Source organism: Nyctibius grandis, chromosome Z (genome assembly GCF_013368605.1).
Source record: "Nyctibius grandis isolate bNycGra1 chromosome Z, bNycGra1.pri, whole genome shotgun sequence".
NCBI classification, from domain to species: Eukaryota; Metazoa; Chordata; class Aves; order Nyctibiiformes; family Nyctibiidae; genus Nyctibius; species Nyctibius grandis.
Genome location: NC_090695.1, coordinates 47,543,786 through 47,566,758, shown reverse-complemented (window position 1 = coordinate 47,566,758; position 22,973 = coordinate 47,543,786). Strand labels below are relative to the sequence as shown.

General features: G+C 45.1%; 1 protein-coding gene across 1 annotated transcript in view; it reads right to left on the bottom strand.

The window, feature by feature from the left end:
• LVRN (laeverin) overlaps nucleotides 1-22,753 on the bottom strand; it is a 48,309-nt gene extending 25,556 nt beyond the window's left edge. Inside the window, exons 1-6 of the mRNA XM_068423533.1 lie at nucleotides 22,149-22,753; nucleotides 10,363-10,505; nucleotides 9,013-9,152; nucleotides 4,710-4,836; nucleotides 2,356-2,510; nucleotides 862-975 (exon numbers count right to left, since the gene is read on the bottom strand). Of these exons, the coding sequence (XP_068279634.1) occupies nucleotides 862-975; nucleotides 2,356-2,510; nucleotides 4,710-4,836; nucleotides 9,013-9,152; nucleotides 10,363-10,505; nucleotides 22,149-22,753 (1,284 nt within the window). The remainder of the gene's footprint in view (nucleotides 1-861; nucleotides 976-2,355; nucleotides 2,511-4,709; nucleotides 4,837-9,012; nucleotides 9,153-10,362; nucleotides 10,506-22,148) is intronic.
• Between the last annotated feature and the right edge of the window lie 220 nt (nucleotides 22,754-22,973).

The window sequence follows — 22,973 nt, the reverse complement described above, 5'->3', positions numbered from 1 at the left end:
AGGTTAGCATATCCCATGACCTAAAAATCCTTCTGACAGAATTTGTTTGACATGCCTGTATGAGTTCCCAATTAATCATGTAATTAAGTACTTTGGTGATTTAGAAAAGGAAAGTGATGAATGGTATTTCATCTGAGCCAAATAACAAGCAGACTGGACGGACTACAGTCTCGGGCCTGCCCCAACTAAAGGCTTCTCCTTTCTTCGGAAGCTGAGGGCACTGGGCACAGACATTTATGATTGTACAGGTGAGCACACCTCATCTCATGGCTACAATGAGAAGCACCTATCCTCCTGTCTCAGAGTCTAATATGGAGTTTTCTAATACGCAATGGGTTTTATGATTATTCCCATTTGGGTAGAATGGGAAGGAGTTTTACCCTGCTGTCGAATTAGCTATGTGCATTGTATTTGCTTTATCCACAGTCAGACATCCAGGGACCCAGTGGGGTAAACAGACTCAAAATGGCCCAACTTAGTCATTGCCTGGTAAAGATACCTGAGATATGGGATGCTTGGAAAAGAGCTTGGACAGGCAGGGAGGGAAACCATCAGCTACAGGACCCAGGAGAAAAAGCTGGGTTTGCTACACGACAGATCTAAGGCAAAACACCAACTCCTTGTGACTGCAGAACCACAACTGTCCAGCTGTCCTCTGCCTCACTGTCAAAAGCTGGGTATGGTCACAGCCCCAGCACATGGAGACCCTCCAGGCAAGAATCAAGACCAGCTGGTCTTTCCCAGAGGAGTTAAGTTACTAATGCCATGGCTTAATGAAATCCCATCTCCTGCACCTCCCTTTTCTTCATACATGCTGGAATTTTGCTGCTTTAGCTTATTTCAATAAGCGTTAGTACTTACCAGTGAAAGCTTGGGTTCCACAAAGGTAGCTCCCAGGTACTCAAAGTAAGATGCCAGTCCCTCATTAAGCCACAGATCATTCCACCAGTTCATTGTAACCAGATTTCCAAACCACTTAAATAGAAAGAAAAAATGTCTCAACATCTCTTTGGACTGTTTTCATTTTTGCAGGTTAAAGACACATATCTATGCTGAAGTAACTTTATTTAATGTGTACATGTCAATTGAATAAAGTGCTGGATACTCCTTCAGATAGTGAAAATTCAGTAAAATTTCAGAAAAAGATGCACCTTGGAAAAATGTCAGAGGTTCAGGGCAGTTATTTTTTAATTCTTTCATCTACAATTTCATACCATGAGTATGAATGTCAGTGCTTTATGTCATTTTTTTTACTCTATTTCATTTTAAGCACTTCCCAATAAAATTTAAATATCTAAAAGATCATATTAGGCTATAATTAAAAGTAGGGCATTTATCAAGCAATTACAAACACATTTTTCCATGTTCTTAACAAAAGGAAATTGTCAGGGGAACAATAAACAGAACTGGGGAAATAACCATTTCCAAAATCAGCAAATCCCTATCCTGGCAATAAAATTTCCACAACAGCTGCTATCTACTCACATTTGGCAGTTCATATTTAACAAAAAACTGATCACTTGCAGATTTGTATTTTATTTGTTAATTCTCAAAAACTTGAACTACAACTTTATTTTAAAATAGAGTTTAATTAAGTACTGACAATTTTTTTATTGGCCTGCAATAAAAACACTCTGCTCATCTGAAGGTCTGAAAAGTTACAGACCGTGTCAGAGAGGCATACAAATGCATTAGCCAAGTTAAACTCTTTCACTAACCTTGTTGACTAAGTGCAAACTGTTGTTGCTCTGGCAAACAACAGAAAATTAAACACAGTCAATAAAAAAAAGTGAAACTGCATTATCATTCCAAACCAAATAAGAAAAATTTTGAAAATCTCTATGAAAACTGAACAAAGGTCCAGCTACAGTGTAAAATGTGTTCATGTTAATTTTGTTCTCTCATACCATAGGCTGTTTCTCACAGAAAAACAAATACCTTTTGCAATATGTACATGTACTGCCACTACAAAAGAGTACTTATGAAGTCCATTAATCCTCCCATGAAGTACTAAGTATACTGTATACAGAGAGCACTGTGTTATCTCTACATCCCTGCAGTATTTTCTAGTGTGGCATTCAGGTACTATGTAAGAAAAAAAGTAAGCAGCCCATTAACAGTTTTCTATCAATGAGTCCTGTGCAGTCAGTATGCAGTCTGTAATATGACAGAATCTGCTTTTAATATTGATCTATCAGTGGAACACACGATCAAATAGTCTTTCAGTACTCTAGTGCTCACATCCCCTACTGTCAAGTCACTATTTTTCTTGTACTAATCAGTGACTGCATCATCAGCAATCGGAAGGAAACAACTTCGTAGACAAATAAATGTGGAGAATTTTTTACCACATGCCTGGTGTCCTAGCTCATGTGACACTATTATGGCAATCATTGCCTTTCTGCTTGTGAATTTATCACTTGGGAGGTACATCAGTGATGATTCTTGGAAAGTCATTAGCCCCCAGTTTTCCATAGCACCTGCTCCAAAATCAGGCAGTGCAACCAGATCTAAATTGATTCAAACAGAGAAGAAAAAGAAAAAAAGGTATATTTAAAATTTTCAGAAGCAAAATGCTCACATGATTTTAATGCTCACGCTGGTTCAGTGTGCAATTAAAGGATACTGCATTTTAGTGGTTCTTTGCGGTATTATGGCAACATTCTTGCAAATGGTCTGTGAAATTTCTTCTTTTCATACTTTTCATCTATGATTGACACTCTTTCAGGGAGCCACATAATAAATTCCCACAAAGCCCAGACCTGTATTGTATCTTGTACATACAAATGTTTTGACCAAAAATGAAGGCTGCATTCTACCAGTGCTGGGAAGGAATATATTCACTTCTGGCTCTCGAAAATCTTTCATTGAATGAGTTTCTTTTGTGTTTCGTAAAGATCATACTCACCTCTTTCTTCACCCTAGCAGCTGATAAAAAAAAATCTTGCTCTTTCAGGTCTGTGAGTAGAGGGATCCTTCCAACTCTTATCTGAAATGTGCCTTAGAAACATCATCTCTTTGTTTCCACAGCAGGGCTGTTACCTCTGTACTACCCTTCTGCCTTAAGCACAGGGAGCAGTTTCCCAGTTCAAATGTCAGAGGATCTCAAAGAAAGATAAACTGTCTAAATTCAGCAGCAAAGAACAAAATTTGGAAAAGGTACACAAAGCATTCTGGAAGCAGACACAAGCCTGTACTCCGAACCAGCTGACCATGAGCCAGTTCCAGCCTGAAAGCTAGGCAGTTAATGTAAGCGTGGTGCTGAACCCAAGCAAAGCTAGACTGCATCGCAGCAGGTTTTATCCCCTCAGGCTTACAGCAAAGGTATTTTGGTGAGGCAGTCCTCATCTAGCCAGCTCGGGGCAAGAGAGCTCATTTATAACTGCACTAAAATCAGGTGAAGACAAACCCTTAAATATCTGTGATTTGAAATGCGTTTATTCTTAATTTCACATTTTGAGTTCGCAATGGAAATCTCTAGCATTTAGAAGAAGCTATTCTTGGTTGATCTAATCCTATCAATTTTTAAGCAAAACTTCAAAGAAAGTCAGTGGGAAATGCAGATGGTATTGCATGACATTACAGTGGGGATTGTAATGGTATTACAGCATTCTCTGAAACTGAAATCTTACCTAACAGGAAGACTGCAATACTGTTCTTCTACTGCAAATCTGTACTATTTTTATACTAATGAATTTATGTATTGACATTGCTGCTAAATAGAACAGAAGCGTGAAACAGAATTGTCTACAGCCCTCGAGTAGCTTGTATGATTACTAAGATAACAAAATTTAATGACAGAAGATTGCATATATTACATTTTCCACAAGAAGTGTAGTGAGTAATTCTGCAAGTTATTCTAAATACACTGGGAGATAATACATTTACATGGATGAAAATTTATTTCTTTTAAGTGCCAAAATATGGATTTGACAAATCCACAAACTATCTAGTCAAGAAAGGAGGGAAATGCTTCCCCCACAGTCCTGCAACCTGCTAAGATGATGAGCAGGTCCAAAACTCATTTGAAATAAGAACTGCCTTCTGTGCTCTCAATATTCTACCAATTTGTATAAAAGAGCATGTTTCCCCATAATATTAATGCTGAAGCCCATGGGAATCCAAGTACAAGTAGTAGACAAACTGTACAGTGGAACTACATAATGGCACCTTTTTTTCTTGAAGGAAGCTTGACTTAACTGACTTACCTTATGTCCATTTTAAGTAGAAACAATGTTTTCCTCCAGGAATCTTTTTTTCTGGGGAGGAATGTGCAGGAACATACAGCCCACTCACAGGTAAGACAGGGACATAATGAAGAGAGCAAGGAATGCTTTGGGGAGCCATGGGTTACAGCAAGCATGGATTTATTAGGAGGACGTAGGGACTACAACATCCTTGCCAGATATGGTCTATGCATCCCAAAAATAGGTATGTGACCTTTCTATCCACTTTGTAGCCCCATCTGCCCCTTTATTAGGAAATGATGCTTTAAAAGAATGAGTGGGATGTGAAGGGAAGAGTGCTGAGTTACGGGTTAGTCAGAGCCACGATGCAGAAAGGAGAATTCAGTGAGTTAAAGCTTAGGGGTTTTATTCCATGAATGTGGTAAGCTGTAAAAAGACAATACTGCAAAAGAACCCACTTCTGTTAAATGTTACACCATCAGCAGCCATTTCTGGTCCATTTAAGAAAATAAGTACTCTCACCTGTCTTTGGCAGTGGGTAGCTGATGTTAAGTAAGTCTTCCAGAAATGAAAATAATGGGCCTGTGATATTTAAAGCATAGTCAACATACCCGTTTTTAACTGCCTCTTTCCGAGCCCAAATACGTATCTGCAATAAACCAAGGAAGCGTTATTTTAGACAACCCTCATATTTTCATTTTCTTTGTTTCTCTTCTTGCTTCTCTTCTGTAAATCATTGTTTGAAAATGCTGTCTGTCCACACCAGACCATGCAGTGAAGCTTTCAATGAAAAAATCCCCACTCAAGTTTTGCTGGACCTAAAAAAATTGGTACAGAGCTAATCCTGCTAAAATCCAGGAGAGTTACAGCACTTCAAAAGGGCCAACACTCGAATCCAACTATATGTTGCTGGAACAAACTGGCTCTTGGTTCTTCTTTTATTAAATGGGAAATACTGTAAAACTATTTAGAATCACACATCTTAAGCCAATGTATTCCAGCCAGTGAGTCTGGGTGACAAACTTTCCTTCAGACCACCACTCTCCCTGGAGAGAGAAATGGATGTTCAGAGAGCATTTGCTGTCCAAACATACACATCTCTCCTCTTGAACTTACTCACAGCCCGAAACAGACCACTGGCCTCCCATTGCTGCTGGAGAGAGCAGATGACATCTGTACTTCTGAGTAATGGAGAGAGAAGCAACAAGCAAAGCCTTCCCCTCCCATGCCCATTTGCTTTGTCACAGTACTGAAGAGGGCAGCGGTTTGCCCAGCATGGTGGAGTAGTAGAGAAAAGGTTTATGTCTCCATCATGTATCTCTGGATGTGAGACCCCCAGGTGCATAGCAGCTCAAAACCCCCACAATTCTTGCATCTAAATGGAATACATGGTCTCACAAGGACCTGCACAGCCAAACGCTAAGAGCACACTTGGGAAGCATCAGGATTTAATTTACAAGGGAAAAAAATAAAGCATATTCAGTCAACAGAGTATCCTTGGCTTCTGATCCCTCTTTTCAGCCAAGGCTTCAGAGAAGATTCAAAGACCAGATCACTTCATTCTGCAAAACCTAAACACAATGGGCAGACTTAAAATCCTAATCCTAGTATGAGCTTTGAGTTATAATACCGGTGTTTCAGGTTGTAATTTCCTTACCAGAAATGACAAAACAGACAGAAGAAACATGCTCACACAAATACTGTGGAGGCATAAATTGAGCATCTCTGTCTGAAACCAAGGCATGAAATACCCTCTCCCTTCTATCTCACAGAACATGAGTGGTGCCTCTTCCCCCTGAAAAAGGCTCATTTGAATGCTTTGCTTTGCTGACTCCTGTCAGTACAAATCAGCCCAAGAAAAATGCACCCCAGGCAGAGCAGTAAGCATCCAATATATTCTATACAGGGGATGGCAGGTATGACATTGTGGTGGGCTGATCCTGGCTGGATGCCAGGTGCCCACCAAAGCTCCTCTATCAGTCCCCTCCTCAGCTGGACAGGGGACAGAAAATACAATGAAAGGCTCATAGGTCGAGATAAGGGCAGGGAGGGATCACTCACCAATTACTGTCACGGGCAAAACAGACTCGACTTGGGGAAATTAATTTAATTTATTACCAATCAAATCAGAGTAGGATAGTGAGAAACAAAACCAAACCGTAAAACACCTTTCCACCACCCCTCCCTTCTTCCTGGGCTCAACTTCACTCCCAATTCTTTTACCTCCTCCCCCAAAGCAATGCAGGGGGACAGGGAATGGGGGTTGCGGTCAGTTCATCACACGTTGTCTCTGATGCTCCTTCCTTCCTCAAGGGGAGGACTCCTCACGCTCTTCCCCTGCTCCAGCATGGGGTCCCTCCCACGGGAGATAGTCCTCCACAAACTTCTCCAACATGAGTCCTTTGCATGGGCTACAGTTCTTCATGAACTGCTCCAACGTGGGTCCCTTCCACGGGGTGCAGTCCTTCAGGAACAGACTGCTCCAGCATGGGTCCCCCACGGGGTCACAAGTCCTGCCAGCAAACCTGCTCCACCGTGGGCTCCTCCCTCCACAGGTCCACAGGTCCTGCCAGGAGCCTGCTCCAGCGCGGGCTTCCCATGGGGTCACAGCCTCCTTCAGGATCCACCTGCTTCAGCGTGGGGTCCTCCATGGGCTGCAGGTGGAATCTGCCCCACTGTGGACCTCTATGGGCTGCAAGGGGACAGCCTGCCTCACCATGGTCTTCACCACAGGATGCAGGGGTATCTCTGCTCTGGCAATGGGAGCTCCTCCACCCCCTCCTTCTTCACTGACCTGGACGTCTGCAGAGTTGTTGCTCTCACATACTCTCACTCCTCTCTCTGACTGCTGCTGGTGTTGCACAGCAGTTTTTCCCCTTCTTAAATATGTTATCCCAGAGGCGCTACCACTGTCGCTGATGGGGTTGGCCTTGGCCAGTGGTGTGTCCGTCTTGGAGCTGTGGCATTGGCTCTGTTGGACATGGGAGAAGCTTCTAGCAGCTTCTCACAGAAGCCACTGCTGTAGCCCCCACAGAATCACAGAATGGTTAGGGTTGGAAGGGACCTTTGGAGATCATCTAGTCTAACCCCCTGCCAAAGCAGGTTCCCCTAGAGCACATTGCACAGGGTCGTGTCCAGGCGGGTTTTGAATATCACCAGAGAAGCAGACTCCACAGCCTCCCTGGGCAGCCTGTTCCAGTGCTCTGTCACCCTCAAAATAAGGAAGTTTTTTCTCTATTTACATGGAACTTCCCATGTTTCAGTTTGTGCCCATTGCCCCTTGTCCTGTCACTGGGCACCACTAAGAAGAGTCTGGCCCCATCTTCTTGACACCTGCCCCTAAGGTATTTTTATGTATTGTTAAGATCCCCCCTCAGTCTTCTCTTCTCCAGGTTAAACAGACCCAGCTCGCTCAGCCTTTCCTCGTAAGAGAGATGCTCCAGTCCTCTGATCATCTTTGTAGCTCTCCGCTGGACTCTCTCCAGTAGTTCCTTATCTTTCTTGAACTGGGGGACACAGAACTGCACACAGTACTCCAGATGTGGCCTCACTAGGGCAGTGTAGAGGGGGAGGATAACTTCCCTCGACCTGCTGGCCACACACTTCCTAATGCACCCCAGGATACCATTGGCCTTCCTGGCCACAAGGTCACATTGTTGGCTCATGGTGAACTTGTTGTCCACTGGAATTCCCAGGTCCTTCTCCACAGAGCTGCTTTCCAGCAGGTCAACCCACAGCCTGTACTGGTACACAGGGTTATTCCTCCTCAGGTGTAGGACCCTACACTTGCCTTTGTTGAACTTCATTAGGTTCCTCTCCACCCAACTCTCCAGCCTGTCCAGGTCACACTGAATGGCAGCACAGCCCTCTGGTGTATCAGCCACTCCTCCCAGTTTTGTGTCATCAGCAAACTTGCTACCAAACCTTGCCACACAAACCCAATGCAGACATACCAAGCCCAATCTTCACTTTAAAAGGAGTGCTTCCTAGGTCACTTCTGCACTGTACTCTCACCTCATCCCATCTTTCCCCAGCAGGATGACAGTGAACTAACCATGAAGCTAACACTGTGCTGTCATTTATTAAGGATAGCAAGTATATGCTATCCTTTATAGCTTTATGCTTGAGTTTACTATTGATTTTGGAACAACTTGATACATCTTTCCCCTGTTTTCCTTCAGTAAAAGAAGGAAAGTGAAACAACTGGTGCCAAGAGAGTGTATTTTTTTACAGATTCCCTCAAGAAGCTTTGGTCATTGTAGTGTAAGACCAAAACTCAATACTCACTGATGAAGAAGCTTCAAACACAAAATGGTCACTTTTGGAGGCTAAAAAACTTGCTCGCCACAGAATAAAAGGTTAAAATACTAGTATACAAAATGCTTGAAGCACAGTATTTCTCCTATCAATGTCATGACTCTGCTCCTCAATGGGCCTTGAAGAACAAGGCACTGAACTTCAGTGGTTTGTCACAGCAGTGGAAATGGATATTTTTTCCAACTAAGACATCTAAGAAGGTAAGAATACCCTGAATTATGACCAGTACGTTCTGCAGAGTAGCTGCCTCTAAAGTTTTGATATACAGAGCCCATACCTACTTGTGGAATTGTATTAAATGATCAGGACAGGACAATAAACTAATTGTCCTGAAGGAAAGCTGCAGAAATATCTGCAGGATAAATGTTAGCAGTTTTGCCACATAAGCAAATAGTTTTGCAACAGCAAGCACAGCTAATGTCTGTGATATCTTCTAAAGCACATGGTGCACCACAGAGCCAGCTTCTGTTGTAAACTGCTATAATGTGTTATGCAGCCTCCTATTTACCTCGTTTCCCCGCTCAGTTCTGGTGACATAATCAAAATCACAAATCACAAAAGCAGTCAAGTAAGTTGACATTTTCAGCGAAGTATTAAATGTGGTAACAGTCCACAGGCTTCCATTTTCATCCTTCATTTCGGAGACATCTAGAAAAAATATCAAAGAAATATTCAGACCATTGCTCTTCCATAGCAAATGAGGAATTCTATGTTTTCTGCATGTATTTTACACTTCTCTTCAATATGCTGTATTTCTGCACTAGCTTCATATGTTTCTGGTAGAAGCCAAGCAGCCAGATTCATTGCTACTGCCACGTATCAAGAGTCGTGACCTTCCATGCAAACACCAAAAATCCACACTTGAGCTTCCTAACTGGAGACTTGGAAGGACATCAAACTGCGTCAGTTTTAAGATGTGGGCAAACTGTGGACAATTTATCCCATGCTGCATATCTCTAAAATGTATGATCTATTATGATTCAAATATAGTTCATGTGTGCCCGACAATTATGAAATACTTAATCAGATACCTTCCTTCTAAATAAGGGAGACATGGACAACATTATCAGGGGAAGAAATGCTTCAAGTGATTCTCACAGTGATCCCATCTATTATAATTCTTAAGTTACTTAGCTTCCATGCAAATCTCATAAAACTTCCTTTTTATGGCTGAAAATTATTTGGGTGAGAAATAAAGATTCATAGCACTGAACTGCAGAAAAAAAAGGCAATTAAGAAGGAGACAAGATATCCAACAGATTTCTGTAGGAATACTAATTTACGGAATTTGTTTGGAATCTTATACCCCACAGGCATCCCACACAAGATCCCAGCAAGGGACAGGAGGAGCATCTCTGGAGCCTTATAGCCCTCTCATTCTTATTCTGCACATACACAGGAGGCTATAGTGTGTCTGCCTGGTAAAACAATTTTTTATATGTTATAAATATGTTTTAAAATCTACTTAGAATGAAAGGAATCACTTAATACCACAATTACAGGCTTTGCATGCTGGGGCTGCCATTTGTTTTAAGCAGATCTCACGCAGTAAGACAGACACACTGACTAAGCAGTAAATGTCAGGAATCAAACCCTATGCAGCCTCCAGCAACCAGAGGAGAGCACATCGCAACTGACAAAACTATGGAATTATGGCCATCAGAGACACTAATTATGAGTAACTGTCTCGTAATTCTAAGGTTCATAGACACAGATTTTTCTGTTCATTTTCAAGGCATTCGCACATGGACAACAGAACACTGCTGTATTGGACAGTATAGTCTATCCAGATAAACTACAACCATTTTAAAAGGAATTTGGCAGGGGGGAACCATAAGTCTACTTGCCATTTACCTACCAATAGCAGGCATGTTGGAAAGAGCCATATAGCTTGGGTCATGGACAATTCTGATATTAAATGTGGCCTTCATAGCAGGTTCATCAAAACATGGGTAAACTGTCCTGGCATATGTTGGTTCCAGCTGGGAGGCAATCAGCATACTGTATCAAAAATACAAGTAAGATTAATCCAGCATGCTACAGCTAATCAAAATCAATATACTGTGCATAAAACCATTGAATTAGAAAAAGCAGGAAGTGAATCATATAGATACGGAGATTTGGAAAAAGGTTGGTTGTTATTTAAAGCCATGATTAAATCCCCATGCCCAACAAACAGTTCAGTTTGGATGCTTCTAGAGAAAAGCAGTCTTTTTTAATTAGGTCTTCTCCCCCTATCTCCCACCCCCTCCCCCGGCCTTTTCCAGATATCACATTTTAAATATTCGAGCTTTTCTAGTTTGTTTATTAAGTCAGAGTTGATTGATTGAAGTTTTACACACAGCAGGCCAGTGCTCAAAAGTGATAAAATGCTCAACTTGAATTTCATAATTAGAATATCTCTGCACACCTGCTCCTCTCTGTAAGGCATGCACTCTTCTTTTTATGGTACATTTTAATAAAAAAATGGTAATAACTGTTAGGTAACTGTGTATACATGCATTTGCACACTTCTGTCAAATCACATAGAGAAGAACGCCAGCGAAAGCGGCACCAGTGCTGTCCCAGTGCACTGGCAAGACCAGGAAAACATTCAAGAGGATCCTTTTCTACCTTACGCTATGGAGCCTTGCCTCACTTGGGGCAGATCTCACGACAGACCGTGACGGATGCACTTCTCCTGTTTGAACTAACTGAACTTTGGTCCAGGCAGATGCTCCACAAGCAGGCCTAACTGAAGTTAATCCTATTGTGTGAGGCTATCAGTGAGAACGCAGCACCAAACCCAAAAAACGGGTTTGGTTGGAGACTGGGCTGGTCTGCATCAACAGACTGAAACTGCATCAACAGCTGACTACAAATCAACCACTTTACATGATATATATCTGCAGCCATCAGGGTCCATTGAGCTCTCCCTCCATAGCAGCAGTGGTGATCTCCCCTTGAGCAGGGATGCCCCTCAGGTTATCCCTCGAGTCTGAGAGACCCCTGACTTGACACCAGACATTGATGGGTTGGTAAGTGACATTTTTTGCATGCATGTAACATTTAACATACGTCTAGTAAGCTTACGCGATAATCTTTGTATCCCACACTAAGTGTAGTCAATAGTAGAGTATTGACCGCCAACCCATCTGCACTTATTTAATATTTACATACCTAAATTTACTGATTAGAACTCAATAAACTAAATCAATAAACTAACAACTAGATCAGACCCATCTGAGTGATTGCTGACTCTTCTTCTGCAACACACACTGACTGGAATCAAAAGATAAATCACCACGTCATATGGCCAAAGTTTCAAAGAAGAGCTGTACATTTGGGCTGTTCACGTTAGGGCATCTCTACCAGAATTAGAAAAAATATTCATGCAATGGTTCTCAAAGCTCCATACCCGTCAGCCAAATAGTAGCCAGCAGCTGGACATACAAGAATGGCATAATCTCCTGTTTCAGTGACCTCAATACTATCACTAATATTTCTCAGTTGTAGTTGAGGTGTTCCCTAATAGTGTATTTACACCAGGCTCAGAAAGGCTTACGCTTAGGACGGAGACATCCCAAATGCACAAGGAGCCCTCTGGACAGCACCCATACATGAAGGAACAGTATGTAATGAGTCAGATCTGCAGTACACAGTGGAGTAACAAGTCAGATCTACCCTACAAGCAGAGCGTGACTGCGCCTGATCGTGACCTGTAACACTCAACCATGTCCGAAACCTAAGGTTGCATGTTTTAAGATTCCCTTTTCTTGGTACCTGAAATGAATGGACTAGCTTTTCATTGATATTTACATCACTTTGCAGAAGACATACTGCACTGTGATTCGACCCAAGGAACAGAGTCATTATCTCCTGCTTCCATTGACAAAAGTCAGCAACACTTTCCACCCCGTTCCCAAGGCCAGCCCTCCAGGAGCCCTTTTCTTTTGAACGATGTTTGGCGGTTGGCATTTTAATAGCTGTGCTATCTAACCCTGCTCAAAGCTGATCTAATAAACCCAGTGCTGAAAGCATCAGCAGCTCATTTACACTGTGTCATCCTCATTGCTCATGTTGGGGAACTGAGTTAATATCAACAGCACGACTGTGTAAAAGCACGGTACTCTCAAAACACAGTACATTTTGCATTTAACAGACATATCTGATGCTGTACTGTAACACAACTTAGGACATTTAAAAGGACCTGTGTTGAACACATGTTGATGCACAGTGACTATTGGGACCACAACATCTATTTTGAAGTGAGGAATAGCTCGAGAGAGCGCAGCACAGTGTATTTGACTTCTTGCCTGTCAGCACAGGAAGATTTTCTTTACAGACCTGATTCCCTGCAGAGTCAAATGTGTTCTGCCAGCCACCAGCTGCCTTGCTGAATGCAGCTGAAGTTGTACCTGAGATGGAAAGATCACCTCCTCTCCTCCTTTGTCCTGTCCAATGACAGAAAGTGACTTACACTTCTGCCAGCATTGCACAGGAGCAGCAAAAGTGATAGGTCACTTCATCGAGGGAATCAATCACTGAAAATACTCTATCTCCTTCTTCCCATGCAGCAAAGTATGCTTTTTTGCATTCAGGTGTGCAATCAATCGCAGCTCGGTTCTAGGAAACACTGAGCAACCCCACAACTGCAAATTGCCCCGCACCAGTGCAATTCCTGCCCCAGGAGGCTCTGCACCAGCAAAGAGAACAGAAAAGGAAAATGAGGAACACATCCTGTATAGTACATGAACACCCAGTGGACGCTGTTTCACCTGATAAAAAAACCAGCATAATTGTAGAAGAAATGTTTTATGCTGATGCAAAAAAAGTTATTCTTCTAAAAATGCCTTCTCATTAAAATAATGTTATTTGTAATACTGATAGCATAATGGGGGGTTTGTGTTAACATGTTTTATATCTGATTTCTTCCACTTTAAAAATATATAAGAATTAAACTATAAAACAAACCCTGAAGTGGCTCAAAGTAAGGGATTTTTACAGTGAGCAGAATCCTGTTTTGTGCAGCAGCTGTCCCCAACACCTGGTCCCTTCTTCAGGTGAGCGGTGCTCAATACTAACGTGCAGCCCAAGAAAACACCAAACATGTTACTTGCTCTGATTTCTGTCCCATGTCTTCGATGGTCTTACCCACAGATTCATATAAAACAGAGCCAAGAAGAACTTCAAATCCCCTGCTCTGAGGCACAATTAACTGTACCGATGCTGTTCTAATCCCCTTTGCCCTCATTCTAGTAATTGGTGCAGAAGCAACTGATAAAAATAAGCGCAAATATTGTGTTCTATTACATTTTTTGATGCCTATTAGTATCAGCCCTATCCAGTCAAGTATTTTATAGAAGTTGCACAGGACATGTGCAGAGTGGCTACCAAGCAAAATTCTCAGAGGATTTTGAAACACTGATGTGAACAGTGGCATACAGCCTGCGCTGTATGGTGCACTCCCTGGGGATCCTCTAACCCCGAAGTAGTGTACATGAGCTCATTCATAGCAGTGCAAGATCTATATGCAGAATGATGCTACAACAAACCTCCTGCATCGTGTATGTTTGAGCCAGTGCTGCTAGAGAAGAAGGGAAAAGATGGTTGCTGTATCTTTCTGCCTACTCAGATCCTGGCATGGACTCTCCCAGCTATATGCAGAATACAGGTTCCCCATTTCAACAAGAAAGCCTTCAGATACTTAGTGCTGGTGAAATGAGAGCATCCTCCTTTTTTACCTCCTCTGCTCATGCAAGCACTGCAGACGTGGGCTTTGCACTATCCATAAAGACTGTTCCCATTTTCCAGAGATTTCTTTTGTATGTAAGACCGGATCAGGTGGGTAGTACAAATTGTCAACAACAGTAAAAACACATGCAGTCATCAATGATCAAATTGATAACAAACTGTAGGTAGATTAGGGTACGGCGACCGGAAAATCTCGGGCTGTAACGGAAGGTAGGCGTGGCGAAAGGAGCAGGATGTGCAAGTATCGTGCGAGTTCGTACGGGACAAGACGACTATATAAGGCTGTTGCGCAGTTAAATAAACGCCATTTGCAGCATCCTCATATTGGTGTCTGTGCTCTCTTGGCCCGGAGGCTGGGGATGCCTCCATGTCACCTTCGCCGAACAGGTTGTTGTTGAGAACTTTGGGCAACAAGTGGTGACCCCGACGTGATACTCGAAGGTGGCGGACCGCAGGTGGTTGACGGATCCGGATCATGGACGCAATAATTAAGGTCGTACAAACGTGTGCTCGCGAATGGGGTGTTTCTGTGAAAACGGCAGCAGTAAAAAACTGCATCGAGCGGCTCCTGAAAGAAGGGGCGATTAGCTGCCCTGGGGATGTTCTATTCCCCGAGGGCTGGGGACAATGTACTTCCGCCTTAGCGGAATACGCTATGCAATCAAAAAATTCAAAAGATTTGAAAGTGTGGGGGGATATCACCCGGCTCCTGCGGAGAGCCCGGGAAGAACGGGACACGTGGCAAGCGGCGCGGGAGGACTGGGCGATATGGGATGCGGCTCGGACGTGTTTACATGGGGTCTACCCTGACCAAGACAGAAGTGACAGTGGTGAAACTCCTCCAACATATACTCTCTGAGAGAGGAATTAAATATGACGAAGCTGCGTTAAAGCAGTTACTGCTTTGGGCAAAAGACAAAGGACATTTTACAACCTTTAATGATGTCTTTGAAGTGCCTTTATGGGAGAAGATTGGTGACTCTCTCTGGAATGCGGTGTCAAGTGGTGATAAGGAAGCCTTTAAATTGTCTGCTACATGGAAGCTGGTTAGTGAAGCGTTAAAGGGAATAAAAGCAGAGAGAGAAGTCACACATACAGCTTTTATGGCTTTAGGACCACAGGCGCCTACTACCCCCTCACTGTTTGTGGGACCAGCACCTCCCGCGGCCCCGGTGGCTGTGCCGGTGGCGGCTCCTTTGTCGCCGTGGGTGCGGACGGCTCCGGGGGGGGCTGAGGAGCGGGGAGTGAGAGAGGTGGATGCAGATCCATTGGAGCCGGTGGTGCGCCCTGGAGCACGAACTCGATTTGAACTAATTGATTCAGACGCTGAACAGGAGACTTGGCAGAAACCCCCTCCGAAACCCTCTCCCTCTCATTGATCTCTCTACGGATGAGGCTGAGCAGGAGGACAAGAAGGAGGGTAAACATGCTTTGTACCCACCTTTACCGGATTTGCTGTTTCCTGAGTCTGTTGAACAAAGTTTACATTCCGGCGCTAAACAACCACCGTTAAAGTCTCCAGTTACAGAGTCAGCAGTACCAGGACTTAAAGGACCGTTACCATCACGAAATGGACACGAAATTGACATGACAGAGCTTGGTAGACAACTGGAAGAATTAAAGACGGAATTGCAGCAGCACCGTTCAGCCAACGCCTCGGGACACGTGACTATGTCTCCCCAAAACCCCCCCTCTGTGTTCGGGACAAGTTTTAGGGCCATCTCAACCTCCTTTACAACTCCCTACTCCACCTTTAGATCAGGGTGGGGGGGGAGGTTTGCGTCCATCTGGTAATGTGGGAGGTGAGGGAGAGGGTCAGCTTCCGCCCACGTATACAGGGGAAGGGGGGGGAGGTGAGGGAGGAGTGAAATGGAAAGGGGTCATTCGAGATGTGTTATTAGAAGGAGTTGTGATTCCACGGGCATATCCGGTGATTGTGGGTGCGGGTCCTGAGGGAAGAAATATTTGGCAACTGTTAGATTGGAAAATTGTAAAAGAAGCATTACACTACACTTAGCGAAAGACAACACAGGTGAGGACTGCAGAAAAGTTGTTGCAGGGATGGCAAATCGTAATGCCACCTTAACTGAACTAATGGATGCTTGTGAGAAAGTAGGAACCACCACGTTTCAGATGGAGCATTTAGCAAAAACTTTTGTGGTGGCAATTAAGGTAGTTCATCGTTGTTATACATGCGAACAGGAAGGTCACTTTAAGAAAAACTGCCTTAAGAAGTTGAAGCTGAGTGGGAGAGATAACTCTGTTTTGATGTGTCATTGCTGTGGGAAGCTAGGGCATTTTGTGAAGCTGTGCAGGTCTCAGTATAATGCTCAAGGTCAGCTGATAACAACCAGCTGCAGAATACAGGGAAACTGGAGAAAGAACGCGGGGGGGGGAACCGTATGCTGACACAAATGAATCTTCCCAACCAGTTCCAGGCCTATGCAGTTAACTCACAGCCCAAACCGCAGGGAGCGCAGGACTGGTGTTTCCACACGGGGTTAACCTGTGCGGCTGCCAAGCCTTGGACCTGTGGCAAACAGGGATAATGCTAATGCCGATTGTCAAAAGATCATTGAAGCTTTACCTGGAAAAACAGATTTGAATGCTATGATAAAGGCATGTGCAAAAGTGGGTACTGTGGAACATAAGGCTCAAGTTCTGGCTGCGGCCGTACTTGGGGCTTACGTCGTCACAATTGCAGTCTCTATTCCAATTGTTAGCAGGGGACACAACTTTAACAGCGCCACGACACACTACTGCAGAGGTACAGCAACTGATTACAAAAATAGAAAGCAGGCTACGTTCCAAATTTGTACATCGTATTGATTTGAATCAGGAAATACAAATTATCACCTTGTTTGATAGGCAAATTCCGTATGCAATAATTGGTCAATGGAATTCAGAATGATCAGATTCGTTACAGAGCTATTGGCACAGATTATTCATCAAAGGACGGATGCGATGTCGGGAGCTTGTGGCCAGAGATCCCTGCATCACTAACCGTTCCTATTTTGCAGCTCAATATTTTGAGTGGTGTATGGCTAATAGCTTTGCTTTGCAAACAGCTATGGAGAATTTCTCGGGACAGGTTGTTTACCACTTGCCCTCCCATCCTGTTATAAAATTGAGTGTGGAACTTCCAATTGCCACAGGAGTGTGGTGCGCAGACACTCCTGTGGATGGAACTACCATTTTTACGGATGGATCTGGGAACACAGGCAAGGCGGGCCTTGTCTGGTATTCTGATGGCAAGTGGGAATCTATGGTAATAAAACAAAAGGGTTCACCTCAGGTGGTAGAATTACGAGCTGTATTAAAAATATTTCAGAATTTTCCCATTCCCTTTAATTTGATTGCTGATTCAGCATATGTAGCTGGCATTATAAAGCAATTGGATAGATCTGTTATAGAGCATACATGTAATCAGTGTGTTTTTGAATTGCTGAGAGCTCTGTGGCAAGAAATTCAAATCCGAACTGCATTGTTTTATGTTTTACATGTAAGAAATCATACTAATTTGCCTGGGTTTATTGCAGAAGGCAATGCTCGAGTGGACTCTTTGGTTTTTCATCCTAAAACAACAATTTGTACCAGAGTGGAAGCAATAGCACAATTGCTTGTCAAAGTGCATAAAAGGGTTACAGACATTACCGGACTAGACTCAGATGCTATCTATTTACCTATCAGAAAGGAATATCTACAGTGGTTAACAAATCAGTCAACTCTTTTTCAAATGGCCTTACAGGACTTTACTGGACAATTGTTAACACATTTGCCAAAAGATAAAAAGCTACAGTTTATTTGCAAACAGGATTGGGAAGAAAAACCTATCAGATCAGAGATACCTATGACTGGACTAACTGTTTTTACTGATGCAGGAAAGCGATCACATTCAGCAGTTATTACCTGGCAAGAGGATGGACAATAGAAACATTGTAAATTCTCAGGACAAACTGAGGACTCATTGCAGACACTTGAATTTTTTGCGATATATCAGGTTTTTGTAAAATGGACCAATAAGAAATATGTGACTTTACACTATTTTGCTACAGTTGCATCAAGCAATAAACCTTAGAGAGATACCTTATTTTGTCACCCACATTCGTAGTCATCAATTTGATCAAAATTTGAGCATTGGAAATAATAAAGCAGACACACTTGTATCCTATACGCAAATATCACCAAATTTATTTGAACAAATACACCTATCCCATCAATTCTTTCATCAATCAGCGAAAATGTTAGCGAAACAATTTCACCTCACCATGGCACGAGCACGTGAATTAGTTAGTGTTTGTCCTAGTTGTCAGAAAATTGGCATGGGAATTGGAATAGGGGTAAATCCTTGAGAGTTGAGTGCGTTGCAACTGTGGCAAATGGACGTTACTCACATTGCAGAATTTGGAAGGCTCAAATATGTTCATGTATCTGTTGATACGTTTTCACATATAATATGGGCAACAGCACAAACTGGGGAAACAGGTCGTCATGTCAAATGACATTTACTTGCTTGATTTACAAGTCTTGGGGTTCCACAACAACTTAAGACTGATAATGGACCAGCATACTGTTCATAAATTTTTCGTCAATTTTGTCAACTATGGGGTATTACACATGTCACCGGGATTCCTCATTCGCCTACGGGTCAGGCGATTGTGGAATGTGCTCATAGTACATTGAAACAGCTTCTGCAAAAACAAAAAGGGGGAGAGGAAACTGAACCTTCTGAGAGACTTGCAAAAGCTGTTTATGTACTTAACCATTTAACTTTAGCAGGAGATAAGGAGCGACCCCCGATTGTAATACATTGGGAGGCAGTTCGACAGGGAGCAAGCTATGTGCAAAACAAAGGCAAAGTGTGGTATAGGGAACCAGGTACTAACGAGTGGTTGGGACCAGGGGAACTATTACTAATGGGTCGAGGTTATGTTTCTGTCTCTACAGGCGCAGGAGTACGGTGGATCGTTTCTAAAAGGATGGTTAGCCACATTATTAGAGGGAATAGTTTATATAGTTGTGATTATAATTATCATAGGGATCTGCGTGGGTTGTGTTGAGGCAATCATTGAGAATAGTATATGGAAGTAGTGAGATAATAAATCTAACTACTTCCAAAGGGGGAAATTGATACCGGATGGTTTAGCAACGGTTTAGCAAGAGTAGGCCTCAGAGTAGGCTCTGAAAGGCCTGATCTGTGTTACCTTTAAACAGAATCAGCTTTCCTGTCAGTAATTTTCCTTTCAGCTAGAATAATAGAGAATAACAGTATGTTCTGAAGTAAACTGCATGTTTTGTAGATAGAGTCTGCTTATGGGAATGTTTATAATAGGCATTATCCTACTTGTGTTACCCTGTTTGTTTGCAGGTTTGCAGAAAACTGTGCAACGAATGGTCAATACAACCTTTGTGGCTCAACAACAGAGAGCAGGACTTATGGGTAACCAAGGCTGGGATTCTCTGACTGGGCTCTGCGAGACACAGGGAACCAGGTTTAAGAATACCTGTGGGGGAAGCCGAAACAGCACCAGCCTCGACCTTCAGACGTGAGGAGTCCTGACAGTACAGAGAGTCTGGTAAAGCGGCGGGGTGCCAAGAAAGATGAGGAACGGCGGCCGTTGCTGAGTGAAACAAAAGCTTTAAACAATGCGCTTATGATTAGCTTGCTTTTTCTTTGCATCTCAGGAGTTGCAGGGGAATCTTACTGGAGAACCTGGGCTCAGGATGTTGTATCCGCCAGCTATGCTTACGCTTTGATGCAAGGCTCCAGAATCAGCGATACGCTTTACTTTGCATGACTTGAAGCATGGGGAGGGGGAAATGTAGGTAGATTAGGGTACGGCGACCGGAAAATCTCGGGCTGTAACGGAAGGTAGGCGTGGCGAAAGGAGCAGGATGTGCAAGTATCGTGCGAGTTCGTACGGAACAAGACGACTATATAAGGCTGTTGCGCAGTTAAATAAACGCCATTTGCAGCATCCTCATATTGGTGTCTGTGCTCTCTTGGCCCTGAGGCTGGGGATGCTTCCGTGTCACCTTCGCCGAACGGGTTGTTGTTGAGAACTTTGGGCAACAACAAACAATTTCCATGTTGGAAATTCAGTGAAGTCTGGGCTTTGGTTTATTCTGTTTTCCGCAGAGATAAGGTTAGCACTTCTGAAAACAGCTGTCTCTGCGGACAGCTTTCCCACACCACCTTGACAGTGTGCTCCAGCTCTGACTTGGAGAGAGGACAGGGAACAGTACTTTGTGTCAGCTTAGCTAATTCTGCCAACCTGCCAAGAGCAACGTGGATATCTGACCAAGAAAAAAGCTGTCGCCAAAGCCCAGACGGAGCAAACATTTCAGAGACTTCACTTCTCTTTAGGATCTAGCTATCTACTGAAAGCTTGCTCTTCTGCGCTTAGACTCTTCTGAAATGAGAGGTCTCTAGTAGTTCCACAAGCACAAATTACAAAAAACACTAAGACTTGTAGTGCATGCAAGAAATACGGGAGTCTGCATGACCGTAGAGAAACTGCACATCGCCTGTCAAAGCTGGTTGTTCAAGTTACGTGCTCAAGTCAGAAGCCTGTGCAGGAATCAGACCCCAAAAGTCTGCTGGATCCAGGTACAAGTTACTTTAGAAGAGCTATGGGACAGCCTACTGGAGATAGTGGTTTCCTCACAGAACAGTAACAGGCTTTGTACTGACAGCTGAAGGGCACTGAATGTTTTTAAATCGCTCCTGATCTATATGATCTATTAGAATCCAACTTTTTCCATCATTAACAGCTTGCTAAACCTTACAGACTATATCCCCCAGAACATACCTTCTCCAAAAAAAAAGGAAGGCAAACCCCCTTCAGTGTAAGTGGACCCCATCAATTAGGAAATGGCTGGTAAAGTGATGCCTTAATTCACACACACAGAATCGATCAGGTTGGAAGAGACCTCTGGGATCATCGAGTCCAACCATTGCCCTGACACCACCATGTCAACTAGACCATGGCACTGAGTGCCATGTCCAGTCTTTTCTTAAACACCTCCAGAGATGGTGACTCCACCACCTCCCTGGGCAGCCCGGAAAAAAATAACAAGATACTGTCTCTACACTCATGCCCAAAGACACATCTGAAATCCTGGGTTCTAGATAAAGACATGCTCCTCACAGACACTGGTAGAGGAGGTGAGAAGCTCTCAGTGCTACACAGATGTGTTAGCCCAGGATGAAGATTCTGAGCCAGACTGCAGCTCCCGGGAACTGGGTGTAGGTATCATCTGACTCCTCGCTGCCAGTCAAAGGCACAGAGAGAGACTTGAAATGATCCCAAAAATGTTACTTGACCAGTTGAGATAGGCAGACTCTTTCCTCTGCCAAAGACAGACCCGTCTGACATACCCTCAGGAAACCCTCCCACACTAACTTCGGAGCAGCAGCTTCTCGCTAGCCTTTGCAAATGAGGAGGTCTTTGCAAACCATCTCAGCGTAGTCTTTGCAAGCCACCATAAGCTGGTGTTGTGGATCAAGTCAGCTGCTGAAGGAAAGCCAGAGCAACCTAGCTGGTGCTCTCGGGAGAGCAACCATCACGAAGCACAAACCTGAGTTCCTGACAACTTATCTTTGCAGCCCATGATGTACACCTGGGGAAAGGGTGCGGACTGCGCAAGGCGGCTGACCTCGCCCCGGGCAGCCCCGCCGTGCAGAGCAGCCACCTCCCTTGCCACCCAAGGCAACGAGTTGCTCCCGCAAGTGCCGTCCAGCCCTGGTACCACCTGAAATACTGTCTGCGGAGACGCGCGAAGACGCAGCAGCTCCCCGAGCTGCGTCCGACGCCTCCACGCCACGGGTGACCCCGCCGCGGGGCCGGGGGACCTCTGGTGCCGTCGGCCGAGGGGCACGGGGTCACCGGGGCGGCCGCCGCCGCCTACCTGCTCCGTCCCTGGTCGGTGTAGCGGGTGAGGAAGAGCCCGTCGAGGTCCTCCTCCAGCCGGCCCTGGAAGCCCAGCTGCAGCACGTAGCGGCGCCCGGCCCGCAGCCGCCCGCGCAGCTCCAGCACCGCCACCTCGCCCTCCGCGTCCTGCCGCAGCCCCGCCACCTCCACGGCGGCGCCCGGCTCGGACAAGGGTCCGCGCACGACGACGGCCCCGCGGCTCCGCAACCCGGAGCTGTGCAGCACCGCCGCGTCCGTGTCCTTCCGGCAGCGCACCGTGATGTTCACCTGTCCGCTGAAGGCGAAGGGCCCCGCCTGGCGCGGCCGCACCCGCGGCCACAGCTCCAGGTCGTAGTGGAGCGGCAGGAGGCGGCGAGTCAGGCGGCGGCCGGAGCCGCCGGCGGGAGCGGGCCGCGGCGGGGCGGCGGGGCCGGGGCCGGTGGGCAAGGGGGTCGGTGGCGGTGGCGGCGGCGCCTCGGGCCGGCAGCGACCGTAGAGGGCGGCGAGGAGCAGCAGCACGGCCAGCAGGGCCAGCAGCAGCGCGGCCAGCAGGGCGGCGGCCCTGCGCCCCACGTACAGCCCGCGGCCGCCGCGGGGACCCATCCCAGCCGCTCTGCGCCGCCCGACGGCCCGCCCCGCCCGCTACTCACGGGAGGCGGCGCAGGGGAGTGAGCGCGTCTGAGGGCGGGACACGCCGCGCCGGGCGAGGGGAGATGGGTTCCCCCCTCGCGCTCCCAGGGAAGCCGCTCCCGGGAGGGCTGTTCCTGTGGGGTGGGCAGACCGGGGACCCCCAGCCTCCTCGCGGAGAGCGGAGCGCGGCGGG